A 27,491-nucleotide genomic window follows, 5' to 3' on the forward strand; every position below is an offset into this window, starting at 1 on the left:
GTCTTTGAAGCATTGTTTTTATTAGCTTTTGTTACATTCCAATAATACTTCTTTTTTCTTTTTTTATCAGAGGAAGAAGAAGAGCAGGTACCCACTGATGGGGGCACATCAGCAGAAGCCATGCAAGTTCCCTTGGAAGAAGATGATGAATTGGAGGAGGAGGAAATTATTAATGATGAAAATTTCTTGGGTAAAAGACCATTGGACAGTCCTGAAGCTGAAGAAATACCTGCCATGAAACGACCGCGGCTGTTAAACACTAAAGGGGACACACTAGATGTAGTATTATTGGAAGCTCGAGAACCACTCAGCTCAATAAATACACAAAAAATCCCTCCAATGCTCTCTCCAGTCCATGTACAGGACAATACAGACCTCGCACCTCCATCACCAGAGCCACCCATGTTGGCTCCAGTGGCAAAATCACAAATGCCGACTGCAAAGCCATTAGAAACCAAGTCATTTCCACCCAAAACAAAGACCAAAACCAGTTCTCCAGGACAGAAAACTAAGTCACCTAAAACTACCCAGTCACCAGCAATGGTTGGAAGTCCTATTCGGTCCCCAAAAACTGTCTCCAAAGAAAAGAAATCACCTGGACGTTCTAAAAGCCCCAAAAGCCCCAAAAGCCCCAAGATTATGTCTCATATTCCCCAACCACCTATCAGACCTGAAACACCAAATAGGACTCCTTCAGCCACAGTAAGTGAAAAAATTAGTAAAGACACCATCCAGATAAAACAAACACAAACTCCCCCGGATGCTGGGAAACTGAACAATGAGACTCAGCCAAGAAAGGCTGTGGTGACGGACAAAACGATCGATGACTCTATTGATGCTGTGATTGCTCGAGCCTGTGCTGAACGGGAGCCAGATCCTTTCGAATTTTCTTCTGGATCAGAATCTGAAGGAGATATTTTTACCAGCCCTAAGAGAATTTCAGGTTCGGAGTGTATCACTCCAAAAGCTTCCACTTCTTCGAACAATTTCACCAAGTCAGGATCCACTCCTCTTCCTCTTTCAGGTGGAACTTCAAGTTCTGATAACTCATGGACGATGGATGCCTCCATTGACGAGGTGGTGCGGAAGGCAAAACTAGGAACCCCTGCCAGTATACCTCCCAGCTTCCCTTATATCTCTTCTCCCTCCATTTCTCCTCCCACTCCTGAACCTCTCCACACTGTGTATGAGGAGAAAACCAAGCTGCCTTCATCAGTGGAGGTAAAGAAGAAGTTGAAAAAAGAACTGAAGACTAAATTAAAAAAGAAAGAAAAGCAGAGGGATAAGGAGAGGGAAAAAGACAGAAGCAAAGAAAAAAGTAAAGAGAAAGATAAAATTAAAGAGAAGGAGAAAGAAAGGGAAGTTGGCAAGGAAACGAAGTACCCATGGAAGGAGTTTCTGAAAGATGAAGAATCAGATCCCTATAAGTTTAAAATAAAAGAATTCGAAGACATTGATCCGAAAGTGAGATTGAAAGATGGAATTGTGAGGAAGGAGAAAGAGAAGCATAAAGATAAGAAGAAAGATAGAGAAAAAGGCAAGAAAGATAAAGATAAGAGAGAAAAGGAAAAACTTAAAGATAAAGGTAGAGAAGAGAAGATGAAGGCCCCACCCGCACCACTGGTATTGCCCCCCAAAGAAATGGCTCTGCCCTTGTTCAGCCCTAGTGCAGCAGTTCGGGTTCCCTCCATGCTGCCTGCCTTGTCACCAATGCTCCCCGAAAAACTGTTTGAGGAGAAAGAGAAACCTAAAGAGAAAGAAAGGAAAAAAGACAAAAAGGAGAAGAAGAAAAAGAAAGAGAAAGAGAAGGAGAAGGAGAAGAAAGAGAAGGAAAGGGAGAAAGAGAAAAGAGAGAGAGAGAAGAGAGAGAAAGACAAGGAGAAACACAAGCATGAAAAAGTAAGCAGTTTATCATTTTCGGCACTATCTGAACAAAGTCCTAGTGAAAAACACAGGTAAACAAAGCCAGCAATTCTATCTGTGTTCTGGATGTAAATCACCCATAACTTACCTGGAAATCCATTTGTAATAAGGTTGAAAATTTAATTTTAATTCTGGAAGCCATAAGCTTGTAATCAAGCCCAACCCATGTACACTTGAAGATGTTAAAAGTTCTTAGCTTAAACTCTGTATTAACTGTGCTAATCTCTGGCAGGTTTTTTGTTTGTTTGTTTGTTTGTTTGTTTTTTAGCAATCTATAATTTTAAAGAGTGAATGATATTTGTGTTAATTATCAAGTATACTGCATAATATTTTGCACTATTAGATACCTGGGAAAAACAGAACCCATTTTCTAAGCACATACAAAATCATATCCCTGCTTTAAGAGGATAACAAGGCCCAGGGAAGGACTTCTGACTTGGTTTTCTTTCTGGAGAGCCATTCTGGCATTTATTCAGGGTTCTGACTGTCTACAGTATTTTGAGTAGCATCTCTTATTCCTTCCATTTTCTATATTAACAAGATTAGAACTCGTTCTGAGGCTCTTAGCCTGAGCCTCTAGGCTGGTCTGGCAGTCTGACTTGTGAGCAGAAAGTAATTCCACATAGCAGAGATGTTTACCTTGTCAGTAAACAGAGTTCATCCAGAGAAACTGAAAGATCCTGCTATTTTGTAGGAGCCAGGACCTCCATCCTGTTGGCACAGGACATGGCCTGTGCCCATATGACTTTGTTCTTTCTCCATGGCTCTTGGGATTATTATACTTGTTGACTCGTTGATTTCAAAATTTTGTTTAAAGTTTCTAAAATAGCAACTTTCTATTCAGAGTGCCATCCATACAACCCCTCAGAGATCCTTTCCCTAACCTATAAAAGTGATCTTCTCTGTTTGAACTTGACTTCAAAATAATAGTGAATAATTTTTTTCAACATAATAAATATAAATTTGACCTATAGCAGATCTATTACCAATAACTTTGCAGTATTTTTAACTTCAGACTTATCTAGAAAACTTAATTTGAGTGAAAATGGTAATGGCAGCTCTCACATCTTTCTGCCTAACTTTATTCTTTCTTTGTCCCCCTTGGCCATTCTAAAAATAGAAAGACATAGAATGGAAATGCTGATATCAATAACCAAATATTGGGGCTGGGGTTGTGGCTCAGTGGTAGAACTCTTGCCTAGCACATGTGAGGCACTGGGTTCAATCCTCAGAACCACATAAAAATAAATAAATAAAGACATTGTGTCCATCTATAACTAAAAAATTCTTTTAAAATAACTGAATATTGGCAATTTAAGTATATACAAAAAATCAATTCTTTATTTACATTTTTAAAATTATTTATTATTATATTATTTATTCTTATGTACAACTTGACAGGTTTGAAAGCACTTCCACATACTTTATTTTCTCCCTCTAACACACTAGTGAAATAGATCCAGCGGGTATTATTATCAGCCTTGAATGAGAAACTGACCCTCAGAGAGTAATATTGTCCAAGCTTGAGATCATGAGAGTAGCAAACAAGCCAAGTCACTTATGCCACAGATATATTTCATATTTTGAAATGTTTATTGTTAGAGATATTGTCGGACAGCAATTAGTCATTTTTCCATCATGTACTAGTAACTTGGCAGCTGAGCCCTCAATCATTCATGGTACTCTTTGCTTTCATCACCATCTTGACTTTGGAAATTCAGTGTCTTTGTGTCAATAATCATTATGAATTTGAGAGAAGCTCATCAGATTAGGTTTGTAACAACAGTCCATACCTTTCCACAGCATCTACCTGACTTGAAGAAAGAACAGCCCCCAGACCACCTCTGGCAGGCTCAGTTACTTGTCACAGATTTCATCTGACAGAAAGACACATGTTCTTATGCCAGTTTTGATGGATTATGGATCAGAGATATGACAAAAGAAACATTTGTCAAAGTCAGCTATTTTATAAGAAATTTAAAAATAACAAAAATTGCTTTTAGAGTCAGACCTGAATTCAAATCCCAACCCTTGTGAAATTAGGCATGTTCCTTATATTAGATTTAAATGAGATATAGGATATGCAGAGTACTATAGCTGCACCTAAGTAAATGCCATCTCAATAAACAGAGGTGATAGTGGTGGTGTTATTCCATTTTTAACCTATTTATAAGACTGTAGAGAAAAAAGGGGAGGGCTAGGGATGTAGCTCAGTCAGTGGAGTGTTTTCCTCGCATGCACAAGGTCCTTGGTTCAATCCCCAGCACCGCAAAAAAAAAAAAAAAGACTGTAGAAGCCTCTAGGTTTGCTACCTCATTGGACCATACTAGCCAACCTGATAGTACAAGTGGTCAACTATTGTTATGCTTTGAACAAATCATTTCTGCTTTGTTAGCATTCATTTAAATTTTAGTTCTTTATATAGATATGAAAGGATAAAGGCCACTGCAACTCATGGAAATGCCTTGACAATAAGTAGAAATTGAGATATTAATATAAACTTTAAAACTTTTCTTTCTTCAACCCCACTTAAGTAAAATGAGTAATTGAAAGTAGACCTGAAATGGAGTTACATATGTTCTATGAATTTTCTTACATGTCCACAGAATTAAGGCAACAAGGATAAATTTTTAAATCTCCCATTTTTGTTGCCTACTTACACAGATTTTACCAGCCTTGTCCATATTTATCAATACCAGTGGCCAACTAAGACATCATTAATTAAACAAGAATTGCTTAGTGAGTGGAAGTAGCTTTGGTCTTTGGAATTCAGCATACCCAGGATAAGATCCCGAATAAAGTGTTTTAGCTTCTTTAATCCTTACATATTTCATATTTAGTATAGAAATAATGAAAACACTAAAAATAGCAAAATAGTAATAGTTAATGTTTAATTACATATTCCGAACACCATAGTGAGAACTTTATATAATCGTAAGTCCTTACCAAACCCTCTGAGGTAGGCACTGTAGTGATTATCACTTAAAGATGAAAAACTGAGTTTTAGAAAGATGAATAAACTTGTCCAAGATAACACACTTAGTAAGTGAGTGACAGGAGCCTGAATTAGCAAGATGAATTGATGTTCCTAACCACTGTGTTTTCCTACATTAAGTTAAAAATGGGGTGAGTGAAATAATATATGCAAACTTTTAGTTCCCCTTTATGAACAATAATAGGCGTTAGTTAGTCAAGGTTAGGAGCCCGGTGTGTCACTTATTTAAAATGGAACCATACTAACTTTGTAAGAAAAACTCATTAAGAGCAATTATGTTGACCAGCCATATAGCATAATAGCGTTAGCAAAAAGAAGTGGTCAACCTAACAGTATATTTCAAAGCCGTTTAAAATGTTTATTGAAATTTTGGTTTCTGTATCTGTCAGTATATGTAATGCTTGATTATTTAAAGTAATGAATCTTTGGGGTTTATATAAATGTATAGGATTATAAGATTACTTTAATTAAAATTTACTCTTGGTATTTTAAGTGTTTTTCGGAGGAAGGATCATTGTAAGAAAACTCCTTGTAGAATCATTGTAAGAAAACTCTTAGTAGAATTGGAAAGTTGTATCTACATGTGTGTGTGTGTGTGTGTGTGCGTGCGTGCGTGCGTGCGTGTGCATGCGAGCAGATGCGAGCACACTGCTGGGGATCGAACCCAGTGCCTGTCATGTGCTAGCCAGGGGCACCCCCAGCTCCACCTATAATCTTAAATACAAGATAAGCCAAAATCCATCTGTCAAACTGAGGAATGTGTTTTTACACTTGAATATATTCTTATTTAAATATGATCCTGATGGCCCAGTAGAGTGTTGCCCTAAAAGATACATCACCATCTGTAAATAAATATGCCCAGGGCTGGCCCACAACTAGCACTGAACATGAGCTTTGGCAGTCACACTAATCTTGATTGAGATTCCAGCCCTGCAAGGTGTTTCCTAGCTTCTCATGAGCCTCTCTTAACCTCTTGGACCTCTGCTTCCTTCACTCTGTCTCTGCCCTTCATTCAATACCAAGAAGAGACAGCATCATTATGTAGTTTACCTCTGTTTAAATATAATAGTTTCATGCCTTCTCTAAGAATATGTTGGCATAAAATGCCTCTCCTTCTTTCTCATAGAAAACACTAAGTAAAGACTAGTTTGTGTCATTTAAGATGAATAGATGACTAACAATTCAGAATTTTCTTAGTGTTGATAACAAATCCATGGATAAGTAAGTGAAAGTTGTATGTAATGGAAAGTCCATAGACTTTATAAAGGATTCCCTAAACTTTATCCTACTGACTGATGAATTGTTTCATTTGAGTTAACATTAGCTATTGAATGAACTAACCTGGATAGCAGATAATTTTAACAACTGTCACTTATTGAGTACATTTGAGTGCCGGACCTGGGCAGAACTCCATTATTTAATCCTTCAAACACCTCTGGGAGTTTGGCATTGCTCTTCCTGTCTTACAATTGGAAAAACTGCGCAGAAAGGTTGGATGATTGCTGCAGCACTGGGTGGAAGAGCTGTGGTTGGCCAGGTCTGTCTGCCCGAAGCCTGGGTACCTGTCTTCTCAGACCCCTCCCTCTGTCTGCTCTGGTATGTCTGAGTAAGGGGAAGCTAGTGGGACAGGGATGGGTAAGAAGGGTCAACACTCTGGAGCAGAGTGACATCATAACTCGATAAAATTCTAGTCCTCGAGGAAACCTTAGCGTGTTCCTGTTCAACTGCCACATTATAAAGACAGGACAGGGATATGTTCCAAGCCTTAATGACTTTAGTAATCAGAACAATTTAAAGTTTTAATGTTTCTTTAATCTATCCACAAATCCTTTAGGGTTTGCCCCTAAATAAGTTTTTATTAAACAGTTTATTCTTTAGAGAATGATAAATAGTCTTAATTTTTTTCCCTTTAACAAAAGATTTTCATCTTGAATTTAAAGTAAAATAGTTTCATTTCCAGTGTTTTTTTCATAAGCTGTTATAACTTGTAAAATAAAGGGGTTTTCAGTAAATAAAATAGTACAGTAAATGGGGGAAATTCTTCCTTTTTATTTCTTATAACTACCTATTCCAAGACAAAACCAGTAACTTAATGTTTAAATAAGCATGTTTAATTATAGAAGTTACCAAAAGCCGTCCTCCGAGCCCTGGCTGAAGCAGGCACAGGTTGTTTGAGTGTCAGCATTGGGTGCCACTCATTATGCTCAACCACAATCATGCATCTTCTTCTGTCTTCTTAATATTTTAGATAGCTTATCAGTGTTTAGTTAGACTCTGTTTCAGAAGTATGTAAAGACTCTAATTGCTAAGAAAGACAACCAAAAGGTTACCAGTCAGTAGTGTCCAAATGTTAGGTGATTAAACTTGGCTTTTTGTGAGAAGTATTTATGGATTTTTCCTAACTTATTAGCATAGATGGGAATCTGAACTCATGCTTGCTGAACTTACTGCTACCACAGCTAGTACACATATATGGTGTTTTTTTTTTTAATGAAAGGAGTTTAACATTAAAAAATAAACTTGGACAGATTATATTGACAAAGCTGCCCATTACCTTTGTAGAAAGTCCCTGTCAAAAGATAAACTTTAAAGCTGGAATGCATGAAAGAGTTCCAAGATAGAATTTAAATTTAAACTGATTCTTTATAGATAAGCTTTTTAAAAATCCACCTCTTTGCTTCAAGTCAGGATTTTAAAAATAAATTTCCCCTTTAAATCTCTTGAGCGATTTTCATTTTTTGCAAGGCCGCACTGCTGGTGTCCTGGAAAAATGGAGAGTTAGAGCTTTATCAGTTGGTGCCCTGAGGTATGTGGCAAAGAAGCTAAATCCTTGAAGATTAGCAAAAAAAATGCAGCACATGGCAATAAGGGGCTTATATGACTACTAGTATTAGTTCAGGTGAAAGAAGTATTGCTTATACATAAAACTGGACAAATCCACTGACAATGTATTTTTAGTTAGCTACAAAGGAGTCTTATATTGCTGGACTTTACCTCTTTGGTGAATTGGGAAGCTTAGTAATCCACTGTAAATGCTCTTCTGCTTGCCCCAATTCTCAGCATTACTCCAAAGTGCTGTTCTTTTATTTTAACCCTTAAAAGCTCATGTTGTCCCCAGATTTTGGCTCCATGCCATTAAAAGATGGCATTCGTCATTTTGTTTAAGTAATCAAAGTTGTTTTCATTGAGTTTGTTGTTTCTTAGGAAGTAAGCATGAGAAATTATTTTATAATTATAAGAAGTATCTCTTTTCTTTCAATAAACATTCAGTTAAAGTTGATAAAAGCAAAAATATGAAGAAAATTTTGTTTAGAAATTATATTGTCCATATCTATATTAGCATCCTCATTAGTCTTTTTCTCTTTTAAAAGTTTATTGATCTTGGGCTGGGGTTGTGGCTCAGTGGTAGAGCACTTGCCTAGCACGTGTGAGGCCCTGGGTTCAATCCTCAGCACCGCATAAAAATAAATAAATAAAGTAAAGGTATTGCGTATAACTACAACTAAAAAAATAAATATTTAAAAAAGTTTATTGATCTTTTTCTATATCTTGAATTTTTTCAAGATAAATCTGATTTAACTTCTTTGAGAAAAAATGTGTGTAAATAGTTTGTAGTTGTCCTATTTGGGACAATCCCAGTTTGCATCTGTTTTATGGTATAATTAAATCTCCCTTTCACTATCAGAGATGTCTCTGGATAACATGGGTACAATAATTACAGATAAAACTGAGCTGACGAAGCAAAATCATTCATTAATTCAACTAGTTGACTGAATACCTGTTGCCTTTAGGACCCATTCGTACCATTTTTAATCTGACTTATAGAATGGGTCATCATTTTTGTTTGCTTATTCTTCCATGTTATTTTTTATTTTTTATAAGAGGTCATAAATAGATGATATCTTGATTTGTTTGCCCTGTAAGCCATTTAAGACAATGTCAAAAACCCACGCTACTTTAGTCAAATGGAGGTGAAGGCAAAATTAGTCTCAATTTCCATATAAATTAGTTAGCCTTTCATAGAGAAAAATACATTTTATAACTAACCCTAGCCATCTCACAAGTATGTCATTTATCATAGGAAACCTTGGCTAAGAAAGTGAACCATTCCATGCAGGACGTCAGCATTATCAGAAAAAGAGCTCAAAATGTGTCAGAGAGCCTACGAGATGTATGGTAGAACAGGAGATGAATTTGGTGTCAGGAGGATTTAGGCCATTTATATTTACTGGCAAACCAGTTACTCTTTCTGAGCCCTTCATTACATGGGCTAATAACAGCTCCTAGAGCACTTGCTGAATTTGAGATCAAGTTCATAATGTATATAGGGATTTCGTGTAATAGTATACAAGGATATTATTATACGATTATTGTTTAGTAAAGAGTAAAAAACTGGGGTGAACACACAATGCAAAGCATAATAATAAGCCAAAATTTTTTTAAGGTAGGGAAAAACCACTTTCTTTTTTTAATAAAACTTTAGAAAAAGTTATTTGTTTAAATAATAGTGTTGTGGGTTGAAGGAATGAGGAATAAGAAATATTATTCACTGAACAAGAAGTTCTGCTGTGCTATTTCACAGATAGCAATAAGGTACTGCACATTTCAGAAAGCTAGAAGAAAGGATTTCGAGAGTTTTTACTATAAGGAAATGGTAATTATTTGAGGAAATAGATGTGTTTAACCTGATGTAAAAATTACACAACACATTCATGGCAACAAATGCAAAAGAAAGAAAAAATGGTTGTCCCATATAGGATCTATTTATCCATAAAACAGAACCCAGGGCTGGAGTTGTAGCTCAGTGGTAGAGCACTGCCTTGCCCATGTGAGGCACCAGGTTCGACCCTCAGCACCACATAAAAATAAATAAATAAAATAAAGGTATTGTGTCTACTGACAACTAAAATATTTTTTGAAAACTTATTAAAAATAAGTTAATTTTTAAAAAACAGAACCCATAATATCTACTCCATGTATTTGTTAAAAATCCTTAAGGAGAACATCTGGAAAATAACCAATGCCTTGTCAAGTTGTAAGTGACTTGTAAATGTTTATATATTTTGGTTATATTTATTTATTTACATAAAGTGGGAAGGTGCAAAAAGTATGGAAGTCTTAACAGTTCACAAAATAAAGACTGAATCTATGGTTTTCAGATTTGTTTAGATATGAGCTTTTCATTTTAAAAAAAAAAGTTTTTGAAGAAAGAGAACACAAACCCTAGGTAGTTATATATGGGTCTTGCTCTACCCCATCATAGTGACCCTTGATCCTCTGGGACCTTCAGGAAAACCACTGTTCTGTCTGTCTGCAGAGCTGGACAGATGAAGGACAGCAGCCAAAAGTGAGAGCAAGAGTGTTTTGGGGGTGACATTGGTAAATTAAGATTTGGATGTTATGAGATGAAATGCATGATATTTAGTTGGAATTTTTCAATATGCAAGCTTCTGTCTTGGTCTTAGGTTCAAGCAATCAGTGTTAGTGTAGAAGGGGAAAGTTTGAAGACATGACAGTGGAAACTGAGGACATGGATGAGATTACTAAAGAAGAAACTGTGGAATGACAAGAGGAGAGTAACAAGCAATGTTGGGCAAAAGCAGGGGCTGTATAAAGAGGGTAGAAGCTTACTAAGGCCTGTAGTGGAGAAAAATATTGGAACATTTGCCAGTAGTTAATGTCTGCAAAGAGTGGTTTTAGGGCTGGGTTTGTGGCTCAGTGGTAGAGTGCTCACCTAGCATGCACTGGGTTCAGTCCTCAGCACCACAAAAATAGAATAAAGGTATTGTGTCCATCTATAACTAAAAAGCAAAAAAAAAAAAAAAAGCGGTTTTAGTGGTGAGGTTGGGGTAGAAACCAGAGTGGGTCAAGGAAAGAATAAGAGATGAACAGACAGCAAAGCCAATAAAAGAGACAACAAATTGAAAACTGAAAAATATGAGAAGTTGTTAGCCAGATGTTGAGGAGAAGGTAAAAAAAAAAATATTTAAAGGTAGAATTGAGTATATTTAAAAGATAGACAGGGGCTATGGTTGTAGCTCAGTGGTAGAACACTTGCATAGCTTGTGTGAGGTACTGGGTTTGATCCTCAGCACCACATAAAAATAAATAATATAAAGTTCTAAAAAAAATACAGTAACATAAAAAACAATTTAAAATAAATAAAATCTAGATTAAAATAATTAGTGGAATGGAGAGGCTGAGGAAGAAGACTCAAAGCTATCATAGGTGGACTGTAGTTATGGTTAGGGTGCAGAGACGTTTGTACATTTATGGGGAGTTGAAGGAGTTTTCCTGTCATTGGTCGCAATGCTTTTTCCTATGGAGTTTGCTAATGGGGGGAGGGGGGTTAGGAAGGGACTTGAAAGAGATAAAGGTTTGAAATCATTGCTTTATATTCATGCTTGAAATGTGTCTTAAGCATGTGTCACTGTGATAGACAACCAGGAAATAGCAACAAACAAAATAGATGTGGTGTCTGCCCGGCTGGAAATCCAAATAAACAGATAGTATTGAAGGCATAGATGAAGGTAGAGTTCTTTTAAGATTTTCTTTGATATCAAAGAACTCAGTGCCTCGAGGATAATTTTAGGTTGGTCCTAGTTGAACAGCAGAATACCCAAGAGGCAAGAGACTTGGGGATATGTTCAAGATAAGTTGTTAATTTAACAAATGTTTGTTGACCTGCCAGGCATTGTCAAAGAGAATGGTCAGAGCAGATCTTGATGTGATGATAGATTTTTTAAAAAATGATAATAAACTTCCTAGAAACAAATAAATACGTAGGAAAAAAAGCACTAGATGTGCAAGTCACTGTGTGATATGATATATTGAGCAGTATTTAAAATATGCATTTCTCCTTAGAACCACTCCACTCTTCTGTCAATTCCTGAACTGAAAAATAAAATCAGTGGTTTGCAGCTAGGTGACAGGGACCTGCTATGAACTATTGGCATATGATTTCAGGTCCACAGCTATTAAACATCTGGCATGGCTAGGGAGAGTCTCTTATAACAAAGAATTATACCACCAAAAGTGCAAACTTCTACTGAAAAATTCTGATACAGATAACTATTTGAAACTACAGAGTTTTATTTTAGTTTGTTTATTAAAAATACTTACCAAATCATGATCTTCAAATCAAAAATTGTGAAGAGACCCTTTAATGTAATACTCAATTTGTGTATAGTTTTAAATATAGTTCTTAGCTTTTTCAGCAGTCATTGCCTTCACAGTAAATCCTTTCTAAAAAGAAAATAGATCAGCTTTTTTTTCTTTTATAGCATTTCAGATCTTTTTACTATTAACCAAAAATAGAATAGTTTAATGCTGTAATGAACACTTGACAATTCAGCTTTTTCATATAATAAAACAATGAGTTTAATGTTTATCAAATTCTACAAATAGAGGCATTTTATCTTATAAAGAAAATTCCATTGCAAGTTTTTCCTTGTATGTTAAATCTGACAATCATATAAATGCTCTACCAAATGCACTAGATAACAATTTTGTTTAAAAATTCTAATATAATAAAACCCACGAAATTAATCTAAACATTTAAAAAATCCAGAAATAAGAGCCATATTTACATAATGTGATTAAAGTTCATAAAATTTCTTATCATATCAGGTAGCCTTTAGTTGTCGCAACCAGATTATCTTTTAGTCTAGCATCTTAGCCACATTTGTGACTTAAACATGTTTATTAAGTTTGTTGAGGTGGGAAAGTAGAAGAGGTAGAAGCTACTTTTGTAGAAAAAAGTAAAACTGAACTGTAATGTACTAACTTCCACAGATAAAAGTGGAACCAGTCGTTCCAGCCCCGAGTCCAGTTATCCCCAGATTGACTCTTCGAGTTGGCGCTGGCCAAGACAAGATGTAAGTATAAACCTTTGAATTAGAGTGAAGCAATTGAAACTTGACCTCTTCTACCCTGACCTGATAGATTTAGGACTCTGCAAACCTTTTGCAGGTATGAACATGTAGGGTCAAACTTTGTTTTGAGAACTCTCCATTTTCAAGTTTTTATTGGTTTCTTCTATAAGTAAATGCTTTTTGCTTTGTTTAATATTCAGGATCCTTTTTTTTTCTTGTTCTTTTTCTCTTTTTTTATTAAAAAGATTAGCACATGACATTGTTTCTGCATAGTGTTTAAGGTCTTAGTTATCTGGAAAATAAGAAATGGTATTGGATGGGCTTACTGCTATGTTTCACTCAGGAAGATGTAATGTTAAACTGTCTCATGTATGGCACATGGTTTTATTCTGTGCTTGTGAAACAAAGATACTGTTAGAGACTAGATGAAACAGTATACAGTGGTAATAACCAATTTTTTAGTTGTCCAGCATTTTTCATTTGTATGTTTTAAAAACTTACAAATACAGAACTGGGGGTATAGTTCAGTGATCGAATGTTTGCCTAGCATGCACAAGGTTCTGGGTTAAAAAAGGGAAAAAAAAACAAAAAACGTTAAAACTAGAAATGTAGGGGCTGGGGATATAGCTCAGTTGATAGAGGGCTTGCCTCACATGCATAAGGCCCTGGGTTCAATCCTCAGCACCACAAAACAAAAAAAACAAAAACAAAAAAAACCTAGAAATGTAAACCCTGTGCTGCTGTCAGTCTTAATCTTCCCTGAACCATTATATTAATCAATTTTTAAAGTAAATTAGTTGAACATTTTTCTTTTAGTCATCTTTTAATTTGAGCCATGAAAGTAAGAGTAGGACCTATGAATTTAGTAGTAGATAGAGTAGAAACAGAAAATTTGCTTTGGGTTCTCAGTGGTTCATTTAATTGTTGTATATGTTTATTCTGCTGCTTCTGTCAACTAAGAATATAATGTAGTGAAGAAGCCTCGTATGATTTTGAGGCAGACATGATCTTCCAGCAGACTGTACCCTCCTCTGAAGATTTTAAGCACAGGATCCAAATGATTCATATTTTCTTACCTAAATTCTCCAGGAAATTTTCACATTATTCTTCTTGATTGTACCGGTAAAGACCTGGACAGTGGGTGGTAGTAGTGTCAACAAGCTTAGAAAATGTTAACAAAAATATCATGTATTCAGCCCTTTTTAAACCAGTTACTGATATATCTAGTACCCTCAGTCCACCTGCAGAGATTTGAATGATGTCCTCATCTCTCAACCAGCAAAGGACAGAGGAGACCCGCCCAATAACTCTCCACACCATCTCCTTGGAAATTCTGAATATTGTCTAATTTTTCTATTCTTATTCTTATTCATCACTCAAAAAAATACTTCTCTCCTGCCAATTCATATTTAATTCTGTTTTCTGAGTTGCTCACCAGTACTTAGTCTCAACTCCCACATGAAAGTTTTGCTAGCTTACTCCCTTTGGAGAATTAAGGTTTGTGAAAAGGCTTTGATAGTTATATTTATCTCCTTGCCCTTGTGCGTCTTTCAGTCATTCTGTTAACTATTTTATTCTATTTCCTCCTTTCAGTAAATAACTCATACACCTAAGATATTGGAAGATGTGAGAAACAGATATTATTATTCTGGAACAAAATGTGCAGTTTGACAGAAATTATAATAAGCAGAGATTCTAGACAAATACCCTGGAAAAAGTTCAATGTTATATAAGATATAAATTTTCAGATATTTGGTAAATAACCCCAGTGTTTATGACAGATTAATCATTTGACCAAGGCAGATGCAAAAAAAAAATCCTTACACTGAGCAAAAAGATTAAGTAAAATATATTACATTTTAAATTAAAAATAAGAGAGAGAAGCTTCAAATAGAAAAATAGAATTTTATGTGAAATAGAGTTTAGACAAGTGGGGTTTTTTGGGTAGAGGGGGGTGGTCTAAATCAGGAGTCTGTAAACTACAGCCCACTGCCTGGTTTTGATTAACCTACAAATTTAAATGTCTTTTGCATTTCTAAATAGCTGAAAATTTTTTTAATATTTTATGATATATGAAAACTATATGACATTTAAATCGCAATAATCCTTAATAGTTGTAACATAAGGATGTATGGTTTATTCCATGACTCTAATAATGGAAAAGTAGTGAAAGATTCCTACAAGTTATGCCTTTAATGACTTAGTTTGTACACACTTAGGGGGTGAACTCATATTCTTTAAAAGTGAAATAAATGAATAGATGGGGTTCAAAAGCAAAGGGGATTGAATAGTCCAGGGATAGAGAGAAGTGTTTATTGCTAAAGGACAGGCAAAAAGAAGACTCTTGAAATTATGGGAAAAAGAAAAAGCTTTACAAGGTTCAAATTATACCCTCTCTTTGGAAATCTTTAAACCAATGTTTAATTTCTAAGTCTTAAAGAAGTTATGTCTTTTGCCCTTGATCCAGAAAAGTACTTTGAGGTTAGATTGTTTCCTCTGTTCTCTATTATTGTTCTTTGAAACAAAACAGAGGTAACTTATTTTTCCCTTGCTTTTACATTCCTGAAAACTGTTCTAAAATGATGTATGCTGAGGTCAGTACCTCTTTCTGACACTGTTAAAATTCAAGATGACTTTCCAAAGACCTCAAATTCCTTTAACATGTCTTCCAGTGATGGATATCCTAAGTTCCCTATAGTCTATATTGAAGAAGAAACTAAAATCCAGCCTTAAAACTGTAGTTTCTACACACATAAAGTAGGAATAGGGAACATTCAAGGTAATTGTCTGAGTCCAGCCTCATAATCAAGTTGTACCGATACCAAAACAGCAAGTAGGCTTTGGCTTGCCCAGGCACAGCTGCCTAGAACTCTGTTGATCAGGATCCTGGGGTCCCACCTGGACTCAGTGGCAGAGTACGGTGAGTTGAATGTCTGTGCCAGGATGGGTCAGTGGTGGCACAGTTGTGATTTGTCATTCTGATCTTATTTTTTTTTAATCTAGCTCTTTTTGAGCTAGTGTAGAAGAAGTTGGCAATTTAACAGCATTCTTTTTTATTATTATTCATTTCTATGAAGAAAATAGAGCAGAGTAATGTGATAAAATTTGTTGCAGACAGGGACTATTGAGAGAGAATTATCAAGGAAAACATGGCAGAACAGGACCTACAGCTTTTCTAAGTTTAAATGGCACTCAAAATTCTATTAAAGGAGCCTCATATAAAATGTTAATTTTACATATTTGTAAAGCATTAAGAGAAAATGTGATATAAATTTGTATAAAATTTTGAGAAATAATGATTGGAGTAGGGAATAAGCATTCTTCTTCACATTTCTCAAGTGTCCACTAATGCTGTCCTCTCACATGTCTCTTAGAGGAAGCTGCTGCTCTTTTCTATCCATTTACCCATGCTTCTCCTTGGGCCAGAGGTTCTTCTGCCCAGCCATGCTGCTCATGCTGGTATCCTAGGATATAGTAAAAGGAAATTATGACTCCTCTGCTCTGAGGATATTCCTGACTGTATTCCGGGAGTTCACCAGAGAAGGTGATAACTAATAAAGCCCCTCTAGATGTTCTAAAATGTGTGGTCAATTTTTTCTTATTAATAGTTAATAATGTATTTGATCTGGTAATCATTTATGATGACTTTCAGGGAACAGTATTCTTGGTGATGATTCTAAGTACTTTTGAGAGTTCATGATAGGTGTTCTGTTTAACAATTTAACCCAGTTTTCAAAATACTCAAATTATGTTGAGATATTTTTCAGGCACTATTTTACTAGTGACAATAATTTTCTTTTTGCTATGTTTTCATTTCCAGTGGCAACTAGATTGATTTCCTAAATTCATGAAATTTTTCTTTTCTTGTCATTCTTTTTTTTTTTTTTTTTTTTTGGCCACAGTTCATCAACTGTAGCTTATGCCTAATGAAGGGTTTTTTGATAGTTGTAGTTTCTAAATTATTTCTATATACTGTGAAAATGGGAGCAAAAGCTTTGCTTATTAATTTTGAAGAACATAATATAACAGACAGTAGTATGGCTGTATGTATAAACGTGACTGTATAACAGATGTGATCCTGCAATCTGTACCCGTGGAATTCATACCCCATTTGAACCAATTATATGATATGTCAAGATCATTGTATTGTCTTGAGCAACTAATAAAAAAAAAAAGAAAGAAAATAAATCATTTAGAAACTAAAAGAAAAAAAAACATAAGGGTTTAATCTTTTAAGACATAAAATAAGTAAAATAAATAAGTAAAATAAATAAATAAGATATTTATTGTCTTTATTTGTTCTAAGCTTTTTGACAATGGAAACAGAATAATCATGGACATTCTTAAAGATAATAATTTAGAGCATTTTTAAGAAAAATAAGCATTTTTTTATATTTTAAAATGCAGTTTAGCCAAAGCATATTTAATAGAGTGAAAAATGTATAGTAGCATTTTAGTGATAAATTCTTTGGAGAAATAATAGTAAATGGTTTTTATTCTACTTTCTGCATTTTCCTTTCAATACTTGAAGTGTTTTTTCCAGTCAAAATTCAGGGTAACAGTAAAGTAGGAAATAGAAATAGCAAACTGAGATAAAGAGAAGAAAAAGAAACAAATGATTGTGCATCAAATATTATTATAGCTTTCTAGCAATAAAGTAAAAATGGAAATAATATTTTTGCATGAGGGATGCTGGGGATTGAACTCAGGGCCATAAGCATGCTAAGCATGTACTCTACCACTGAGACAGAGATGCCCAGCCTCACAAAATACTTTTTTAAGACGAAAAGAGCTGGGGTAAGATGCCTCAGTTTCTCAGAATGGGTCAAAGATTTTCAAGGCACTAGATTTAAAAATTAATTTCCATATGGAACCAGATGACAAGGACAATGTCCTCCTTAGCAGTTTTTACTGCTGGCACAAAGGCATTTTTTATTGACTGTTTCTCTAACCCACCATAATCTAAGGGAAAGCCTAAAAGCACGGCTCAATGAAAATGTCTCTTTAAAGGGCTGTCAAACCTCTAGTTGAGACATGCTTATTTACTTTTGGGTATTTTGTATTTACTCAGAATTCTAGTTGTAAGTAGCAGAAATCCTAATCAAACTACCTTAGAGCAGAAAAATAAAAAGAGGTGTATTTGACTTTAGGTGGGCAGTATTGAGGGTTCATAAGGCATTATTAGAGTATGACTCTGCTCATTTTCCTTTTCTCCATCTTGCCTCTGTGTGGAGAGAGATATGGCCCAAGTCATTCCAAATTAATGTGGTTCTTCATGCTCAAAGTCCCTACCAATTCCCATCAAAAACTCTAATTCACCAGCTCCTGTGGTAGGGAGACACCCTGTCAGAAAGGGAAATAGTAGGTTCCATTAGGAAAAGAGTATCTGTCACCAGAACAAGATGGAGGAGGCAAGCAGATATAGCTAATATATTTTATTTTAGCTCGGGAAAGGCAGCCAGATTTTATGTAAAAGCAAGCCAAGAAACAGGGCAAGACAGTCATGGCAGAATGGTACCTACCACTGGTTTAAAAATGATACTAAAGAAATCAAATTTAGGAGCATTTCAGAGGACCATCCTCTGAAATGGAAGGCCTTTTGCTGTTCTAATTTTGTTTCCTATCCAATAAAACTATCTGCTTTCAATTATTATTATTATTATTATTATTATTATTATTATTATTATTATTATTATTGAAAAGTATTGATAATTTTCTTTGTTTTGCCCTGGTTAACTTGTTACTGAAACAAACATTTCATGGGAATTTGCCTATGTTAGAAGAGAAATATCAAGAGCAATAACAAGGAAAGAATCTTAAGAGTCACTATATTTAAACTTTATAATTGGTGTTTACATTTTAAATGACTACATATATATTTGAAATTTAAAATAACCTATTTTTAATGCTAGTGAAAGGCACAAATATTACTAATGAAGTTTCCTGGTTGCTGAACAACTGGAACACAGAAGTCGAAATTGTGTACCTTAGCTTTACTACCTTACTGTGCTTATAAATTCAGTGGTACCAAAGCCATTTATCTCAGCCATAATTTTGATCCACCTCCAAAAGGAAGCAGGTAATTAAAATTTTTCTTCAGCCAGAATGTGTCTTCAGCCAGAATTCTGGTTTTTCCAAACAAGGAGTTCCTGATTTCCTTAATAATCCCTTTATTTTTACTGAACTAGAATTGTAAAGTCTGAATTTAATTTTTCCCATCACACATTGTAATTTGTTCATTATCACTAAATATGCAGTATGTTCAAAAGGAAAAACTAGTAGACTGTCAGAAAAACTATCTTTAGGTTTTGGGAAATGCTTTTACAACATAGTAAAACAAGTGGAAAGATTATATCAAAGCATTTCCATCTTACTTGTAAACAATTACAGCAGTTCTTACATGGATGCCACATTAGAAGACTTGGGAAAATTTACTGGATTCCATTCTAATGCAATTAGAGCTAATTTTGTTCTTTAAATGAATAAAAGGTCAGCTTATAAATCTAGCTTATCTTGAGTCCAGACTTCAATAAATTGTTTTATTTAATTTGTTGTAAAAGATCTTATCCTTAATGGGTCTAGGTCTTATTAGTTCACTTAGGTTTTAAAATATTTATGACCACCTTTTTAGATATGATTTGAATGATAGTTGGAAAGTTTCTCTCTGCAGCGTTATCAAGGCCCAAGATCACTAATTGAGTGAATATAGGAAGGTACTTAAGATTTGTTATCTGGAAAAAGCTGATGTGAACTTCCAGAATTTAAATGTTCTTTAACCTGTGACAGGCAGAGATAATTTAACTGTATCATAGTAACCTTTGGATACTATCTGATTATAATTTCCCCTAAAGATCAAACTACTCACACTTCTGGTGTTTATAAAGAACATGTGCCTACTGAGGAAACACTTAAACACAATCACAAAGAAAATTTAAATTTTCCATATTCTCTTCTTTGCTGTTGCTTTATGGGCCTCTGGTAGATTCAGATACTCATGGAAAGACTAGATGAGTGGTAATGTTTCTTCTTCTCCTGTGTCCACCTCTGTAGCTTAGAGAGTGGATCTCGTGTCACTGCAGGACATCTCCGATTTACAGTTTCCGAAACCTTTTTCTTGTAATCACAGCCAAGGAAGGTCTCAGCTCCTGGAACCGCGTAGCCACATTCTCCTGGGCTATTTGGATATGTACTTTGGGGTTCTGGAGCTGAATGTACCCTCAAAGCTTATCCCACAGGCTCTGCAACGTCCCTCCTTGATTCTAAATCCAATCTCCCTTTAGCCTCTTTCATTCCACCTTTTGTGCCAGCTGTGGAGCTTCCCTCCCTCTCTTTTCTGCTTTCCTCAGTATTTTCCTCTCTTCCTTTCCCTCAAATCTTTCTTTCAGCCTTATATTCTTCCACCTTAATCCTTCACACCTTCACCAAGCCTTCCCTGTACATGAGAAAGAAGATGTATTACTTCTTGTTTCTGGCTTCTCAAAACTAAATCTTTAGATGCACCTTCTTCCAGTTTTGGAAGCATATTGCATTCTGTTCTTTGCCCCAGAAACTTTTCTGTTAACTTCTTATTAAGATCATCAAATACATCCCAATTCTGAAATGCAGAGAACATGCCAAAGTCTTTAGTATAGTATTGATCCTTTATGCTGTATTAGATCCTGCTTCCCCGGAGCCCTTTCTGAGACATTTTTTTTTTAAGTCTGCACTTGTCTGAATCTCTCCTTCTCTCACCATCTCTTTTTATTTTTCTTTCATAGGCTGTTTTTCTTTACCTTTTTTCTTTTCTTGCCTCTAGCCTACTTATTCTTTTTTTTTCCACTTCCCAAATCTTCATTTCCAGCTCAGATTCCCCCCCCCGCCATAATTCATACTATTCTGCCCAGTTACCTTCTAGAAAGTTTTGCTCAGGTGAACAGTGGCACTTTAAACATATCTATCCAAAACTGTGCACCCTATTAAGTCTTCCAAGCTGGTTCTTCTAATGCTTCTTACATGTTGATGATAAGACCAGTGCTATATTTTCAAGCCCTTAGTAGGCTTTTGGGGATCTTGAAGAAAGCAAAGGCTATCTAACTAATAGGACTAGAGGTTTTATGTTGTAATATCAGACTGAACATCCTGAAAAATAAGATATGAATATCTTTCTAGCTCCAAAATTTCCCAAACTGAACAAAACAGAGGAACGAGAAAAGACCCTGTCTTTGGGTCTTCATTTGAAACCTCAGCATCTTATAATTTCCACTCAGTGTCTTCAGATTGGAGTCACTCCTTTTCTAGACACAAGTGGTCCAGCAGTACCAGATATCCATAGCCTTATGCATGGGAATCTGTACCTCATCCCAAGCAAAGGTGGTTTTAGCTGGGGGCAGGGTGGGGAGGAGGATCAGGGAGGCTATATGTAGCTAGGATTTTTTTCCCAAAAAAATAAGAGACAGGGTCTCACTCTGTTACCTCAGCTGGCCAGAACTCAGACCCTCCTGCCTCAGCCTCCTAAATATCTGGGACTACAGGCATGCATTACTACACCCAGCAGTAGCTAGAATTTTAATAAATGAGGATTATACAAATGGGAAACAAAACCTGAAAAACCTGATTAGAATATAATAGACCTTCAATAAATGTTAGCTATTTATTTTTCTTCTTTTAATACTGCCTGTGAGTGTTTACTTTTGTAAAAATTCCTTTGTGTTTGTTTGATAAAATCTGGTATAGAAAACAAAGGGGCTTTAAAAAAAAAACATTTTAAATAAGTGCTACTAAATGTGGAACTACTTGGCTTTGTTTTTAAGTTTGCTTGTTTTCCTGTTTACAAAAATAATGGCATAGTCATTTTCAGGGGGAAAAAATTAACTATTTGGAAATGTGTTACTTAAAAAGCAAAGGTTTCCCCCAACAAAATACACCCTTTCCTCAAGATAATCACTGCTAACTGTTCAGTGTGCATTTCAATAATTTTGGGGACAGCAAATTGGGATTCCCTTTCATATAGTGTTCTATAGCTTGTCTCCTTTCTGACTAACAATCAGATCTTGGACATTTTCCATGTCTGTATGACATGGTATTTCATTTTACTATTGAATCATAATTTATTTATCCTTTTAGTCCCCAATTTGGAGATATGTGAGTTCTTCCAGATTTTGCTATAACAAATAAAGAACATTCTCATATGGATTTTGCTTTTTTCAAATGTTGTAGGTCAGAGAAATTTTAAAATTTTTAAGAGATTATTGTATCAAATTATCATTCAAAAGACTATACCCATTAAAATTCCCACCAACAGACTGCAGATTAGTATAACCACTCTGGAAATCAATGGGGATTCCTCAAAAAACTAGGGATTAGAACCACCATATCCTCATCTATCCCACTCCTGGTATTTTTCCAAAAAGGTCTAAAATTGGCATATTATCGTGATATAGCCACTTCAATTATTATAGCAGTATAATTCACAATAGCTAAATTATAAAATCAACCCAGGTGCCTATCGATAGATGAATAGACTAAGAAATTGTGGTATATATGTACAATGATGTTCTACTCTGCCATAAAAAAGAATGAAATTACGGCATTCGCCAGTGAGTTGATGGAAATGGAGAGTATCATGCTAAGAGAAGTAAGCCAGGCTCAGAAAATCAAAGATCGAATGTTTTCTCTCATGTGGAAGCTAGAGTTAAATAAAGGAAAGGAGGAGAGAAGGATAGGATAACATAAAGAACAATAAAATATAAACTAATAGGTGAATGAAAGGAAGTCTAGTAGAGGAAGGAGAAGGGGAGTGGGGAGGGAGAACAGGAGGGAAAGGGGAGGATCATAAACTGATCCTTGCATGTATGCGTTTGTTGGGATGAACCCTACAACAAAGAACTATAAAACTCTAACAAAAAAAAAAACTCATCAACAGAAAATGAGAATTAAATGACCCTATGATTTAGTCAACTTTTTCACTGCTGTGACTAAAGGACCCAACCATAATAAATTTTAGGGGAGGAGGAGTTTTATTTGAGGGCTCACAGTTTTAGAGGTCTCAATCCATAGACAGCAGACTCCATTGCTCAGGACTCACGGTGGGTAGAACATCATAGCTGAAGGGTATAGTGGAGAAAGCAGCTCATCTGTTGATCAGGAAACAGAGTGTCTCCACTCTCCAGATATAAAATATATACCCCATAGTCACACCCCCAATGAGCCACTTCCTCCAGCCACCTGCCTCCAGCCAGCACTCAGTTAATCCCATCAGGGATTAATTCGCTAATGACCTTAAGGTTATAACCTAATAATTTCTCTTTCAAACCTTCTTGCTTTGTCTCACATGAGCTTTTGGGGGACACTTCACATCCAAACAATAACATTCTACCCTCGCCCCCAAAAGCTCACACTCATCTGACAATGCAAAATATATTTAGTCTATTCCTAAGAGTCCCCCACAGTCTCAACAGTTGCAAGATTTCTGACAGTTCAAGTCCAAAGTCTTCTCTGAGGCTCAAGGCAGTCTCTCATTGTGAGCTCCTTTAAAATTAAAAGCAATTTACAAATATCCAATATGTGATGATACAGAGCAAACATTTCCATTCACAAAATTAGGCATATAGAAAAAAAGGATGGGACCAAAGCAAGACCAAAATCCAGCTGGGCAAACAAGTCCTGTAGCTCTTGTTCAGAATGTGGAACACATGGCATGATGTCCTCTCAAGAGCTTGTGTAGCTCTGCCTCTGTGGCCTTGTTGGTTGCAGCCCAAGAGGCCTTTCTGTTGGCTTATCTCTGTTCAATTCCTGTAGCTTTCCTAGGACAATATCCCACATTACTGGCATTTCTTAATCTTGGGGTTCTCCATTGCGGCTTCTGCTTCCTCCTCAAATCTTTACAGCTTACCTTCTCAGGGAGAGCCCACAGGGAGTTTGACCCTGCTGAACTTTGTCTGGCTTCCAAGGCCTTTCTTTGAAATCTTGATGGAAGCTTCCTGACCCTCAAACTCCAGCATCCTGGATTCCTGCAGAACCAGCACCGACGTCTGCCATCATCTTGAGCAGTAGCCAAGCATCCAGGGACCCTTCCTGCAGCAGCCTCTGAGTGCCTGAGTGGCTGAGCAGGTTAAGAAAATTTCCTAGGCTCCCTGTGCAAGAAGGACCCCCCAATGGTCTCTTCTAAACAGAATTTTCACTTTTATTCCCTTGAGCCTGAGATGGATGTGGTCTTGCCAGCTTTTGAGATGCTCTCAAGCCATCTTTCTTATTGTCTCTGGGCAAAATCTAGCATTTCTTTAGAGACATAATTTCTTTAACAATGGCAACTTCCTTAGCCCCAATTTTACTCCTACCTTTTGAGTCCAAGTTTTTCAAATCTTTCTGCTCCTAATTATCATAATAAATTTGGTTAAAAACCATCAAAAATATCCATGCTACCACCTGAATGTTATGCTGCCTAGACATTTCTTCTATTGGGTTAAGAAGTTCATTGCTTTTAAAATCAACTTCAGAGAAACTCTCAGGACATGGGCAAAATGTAGACAACTTCTCAGCCAGAACATAACAAGAATAGCCTCTACTCCAAATTCCAATAGAGTCCTCCTTCTCTGAACCTTCTTGAGCCTGGTCTTCACTGTCCACAGTCCTATTGGCATTCCAATCTTTGGGCTCCCACCAGAATTAGCCACTAAGTTCTACTTATAACAATCTAAAGTATTTCCAGTTTGTTCTGCTAAGCATCTCAAAATTTCTCCCACCAATTCCAAAAAAGCACAAAAAGCTTCTGAACCACATGATCAGGTTAGTCATAGCAACAAGCTTACTTCTCCAGCCCAATTTCTGCTTTACCCAATATGTTGAAAGAATTGATTAAATCTGATCATTCTAAACTTTTGGGAAACTAATAATAATTTTAAATGAAAATCGAGATCCATAGAAAATCTTTTCTTCTCTGCTGGGAGCTTTTGTTTAAGAATAGTTGATATGGTTAAGTAATCATATTCCCAAATAGGCTGTTCCCAAATATCTTCTGAAATACATAGGTCCTTGGCTGTGTCACCATCTTAGCTGGATTTTTCTTCACTGAGTGCCTTACTTATGTAAAATATAATGCTACAGATAATTTCTTTCTTTGTAATAATGTCTGTACTTTAGAATTCATGTATCAAATTAATTTGGGAAACAGACATGATAAATATAGTGAATTTATTCATGTTTCTAAGGCCAATATATATTTGTTGTCACTATTAAATCAATGTTACCAAGTAAGCATTTTTATCTGGTACTTTAGATAGTACTCTTATTAAAAACTTTTTATCTATATAAGTTCATGTGTGTGTAAGAGAGAGAGATTGAGAGATTGAACCCAGAGTCTCATGCACGCCCCTGTGAATTTCAGGAATGGTGTGCTGTTTTGTGCTCTACACTTTAAAGTTTATTTATTGGTTTTGTTTGGAGGTTGTGTTATTGTTTTTGCAATTTCCAGTGCTGGGAATCAAACTCAGAGCCTCATGGATGCTAGGCAAGCAATTTACCACTAAGCCATATCCTCAACACAAATAGTATTTTTAGATGAATAGCACAATAAAAAATTTATCTAGAAAAAAAATTTTTAAAGGTCAGAATTCTATTTATTGCTTACATATTAGTTACCGTACAGTTTTTCTAGACACTTTGAAGAATATGTGATATTGAGCATTGAGCTTCGCTTTGCCCCACTTGGTACCTATTGCAATTTCAAGCACATATTCCACCAGTATTTCAACCCAGTAGAAATAGGCTCAGAAGTCCCAGAGCAGCCTCTCAGTGACCCAGCTAATATCATGTGTCCAGCCCCAAACAATCACTGTAGTCATGGAGTCTGATGCTCTAATTGGCCTGGTTCATTGTGTCTGGCTTGGAACTAAGGGCAGAGTAAAGCCTATCCCAACCAAATGGACTAAAAGGAGAAGGGGGAGGGCTGGAGGAAGAAGGGCCAATGGGTGCTGCATAGAAATAGGCCAGCACAGCAGGTGCCTGTTCTACAGTGTAGAGATTTAATTTGTAAGTTCTTTATTCTATTTTATTTAGATTTTCTGGTATGCTAAATATTAAAAGCCATTAAATTAAATATATGTATTTTTTTTTCTTGGTGCTATGAACCATCTGTTAGTATCATTTATTTGTCAAGTGTGAAATATGGTATTAGGCACTATGAAGTTGCTTAGTCAAATTTAATATTCTTGAGTTTGAATTTTCAATTTATATAAATTTTGTTGGTAATATTAACAAGCTTTTTGAAGGAATTTTTTTAAGAGTTTTCCCATATGTTATAAATACTAATTTAAAACTTACTTGGTAGAAACTATAAAATATGTGTTGTATTACTATATACTATATGAGTGTCTTTAAAAATATGACATCTTAGTTTCCAATCTTGGTAGGATACCAGTAATACTTACCATGTGAGGAGTTGTAATCTTCAGCATTTCTTTTTATAATAGTTCATCATTTGAAACAAAACCCTTCAGTTCCAGATTCGGGTAATATTAACTGAGAAAAATAGGATAATAATTGGTACTGGTTCATGACCCAAAGTTTGAAAATATTCCTGGCATACATGCATAAACTATGTCTGTAGTTTTGTTTTTGTTTTGTTCTTAAAATTGTGCTACAGCTTAAGTATAATATTTTTATAAACTTTATTATAATTAAAAAGAACTTCAAAATTCCCACTGGAATTTTATTTTTTCTAGACTCACTTACAATTAACCATATGTCTATTGAAGGAATTGTTATAGTTTTTATTTTAATCAGAAGGAAAGTTCCGGATAATGTTGGATGTTAACCTGTTTGTGAAGATAACTCTAATGTATATTATGACCCAATTGAGAAATACTGATTCATCTTTATAGGAACACATGAATTCTGGTAAAACACAAAGGAACACGGAGAGTAATTGATGCTAATAGGCTAATTTGTTTGGAACTAAGATGAACAGAGTGGGCAAATCACAACTGTAAGCAGTAAATGGCTGTGTTCTGTTTTTCTGTTCATCAAACGATTCAAAGCCAAATGACTAAGGCAGAATGTTTTGCTACTTTTTATCATTTTCATTGTTTTATTTATTTGGCTCACAATAAATGCAAGGAAATTCACATTTGCCTTATAAATTTAGGCCACTTTAAAAGAATGCTGATAACATAGACTTTGAATTCCCCTGCTGCTTCACTGCTGTTTTTCTGGGTTTTCTAGCATGAACTATTTTTCTGTATGCATGCTTATATCTGTCAGTCAATACTTATGCTTAAAATATTGTCAGTATTTAATTTTAAAAAATTAGAAGAAGAGCAAGCTCATTAATAGGGAATACATTTTCAGACTCTCTGGCATTTGGCTATTCTGCTTATTTGTGCTCCTTATAATAAACACACAAATTAAAACATTTCAAAGATTACCAGTCAGTTCAAATTCTTTGCCACTGCAGGGCCCATGTGGCTGGTGCAGGCAAGAATGGGAGGGTAAAGAAGGAAGAGCCTCAGAAGGGTTTTAGAGTCCTGTCTGAGCTCCTTTGCTGGGCATCACTTGCGCAAGGGTCCCCCAAAAGGAAACAGTGCAGCTGACTTCTGTCCTCTCCTAACTCTTTCTCTGGCTAAGTTTGAAGCTTTTCTTTCCCTTCGAGATCATCGTTAGAGGATACTAGGAAAAATTGAGAACCAAAATCTAAAGCAGCTCTCTAAAACTCAACTGAATCCTTG

General features: G+C 35.6%; 1 protein-coding gene across 1 annotated transcript in view; it reads left to right on the forward strand.

Annotated features, from left to right (window-relative positions):
• Taf3 (TATA-box binding protein associated factor 3) overlaps positions 1-27,491 on the forward strand; it is a 167,647-nt gene that overhangs the window by 121,291 nt on the left and 18,865 nt on the right. The window contains exons 3-4 of the mRNA XM_005320292.5: positions 71-1,899; positions 12,713-12,795. Coding sequence (XP_005320349.1) covers positions 71-1,899; positions 12,713-12,795 — 1,912 coding nt within the window. The remainder of the gene's footprint in view (positions 1-70; positions 1,900-12,712; positions 12,796-27,491) is intronic.

This window comes from Ictidomys tridecemlineatus, chromosome 10, assembly GCF_052094955.1.
Source record: "Ictidomys tridecemlineatus isolate mIctTri1 chromosome 10, mIctTri1.hap1, whole genome shotgun sequence".
Taxonomy (NCBI): Eukaryota; Metazoa; Chordata; class Mammalia; order Rodentia; family Sciuridae; genus Ictidomys; species Ictidomys tridecemlineatus.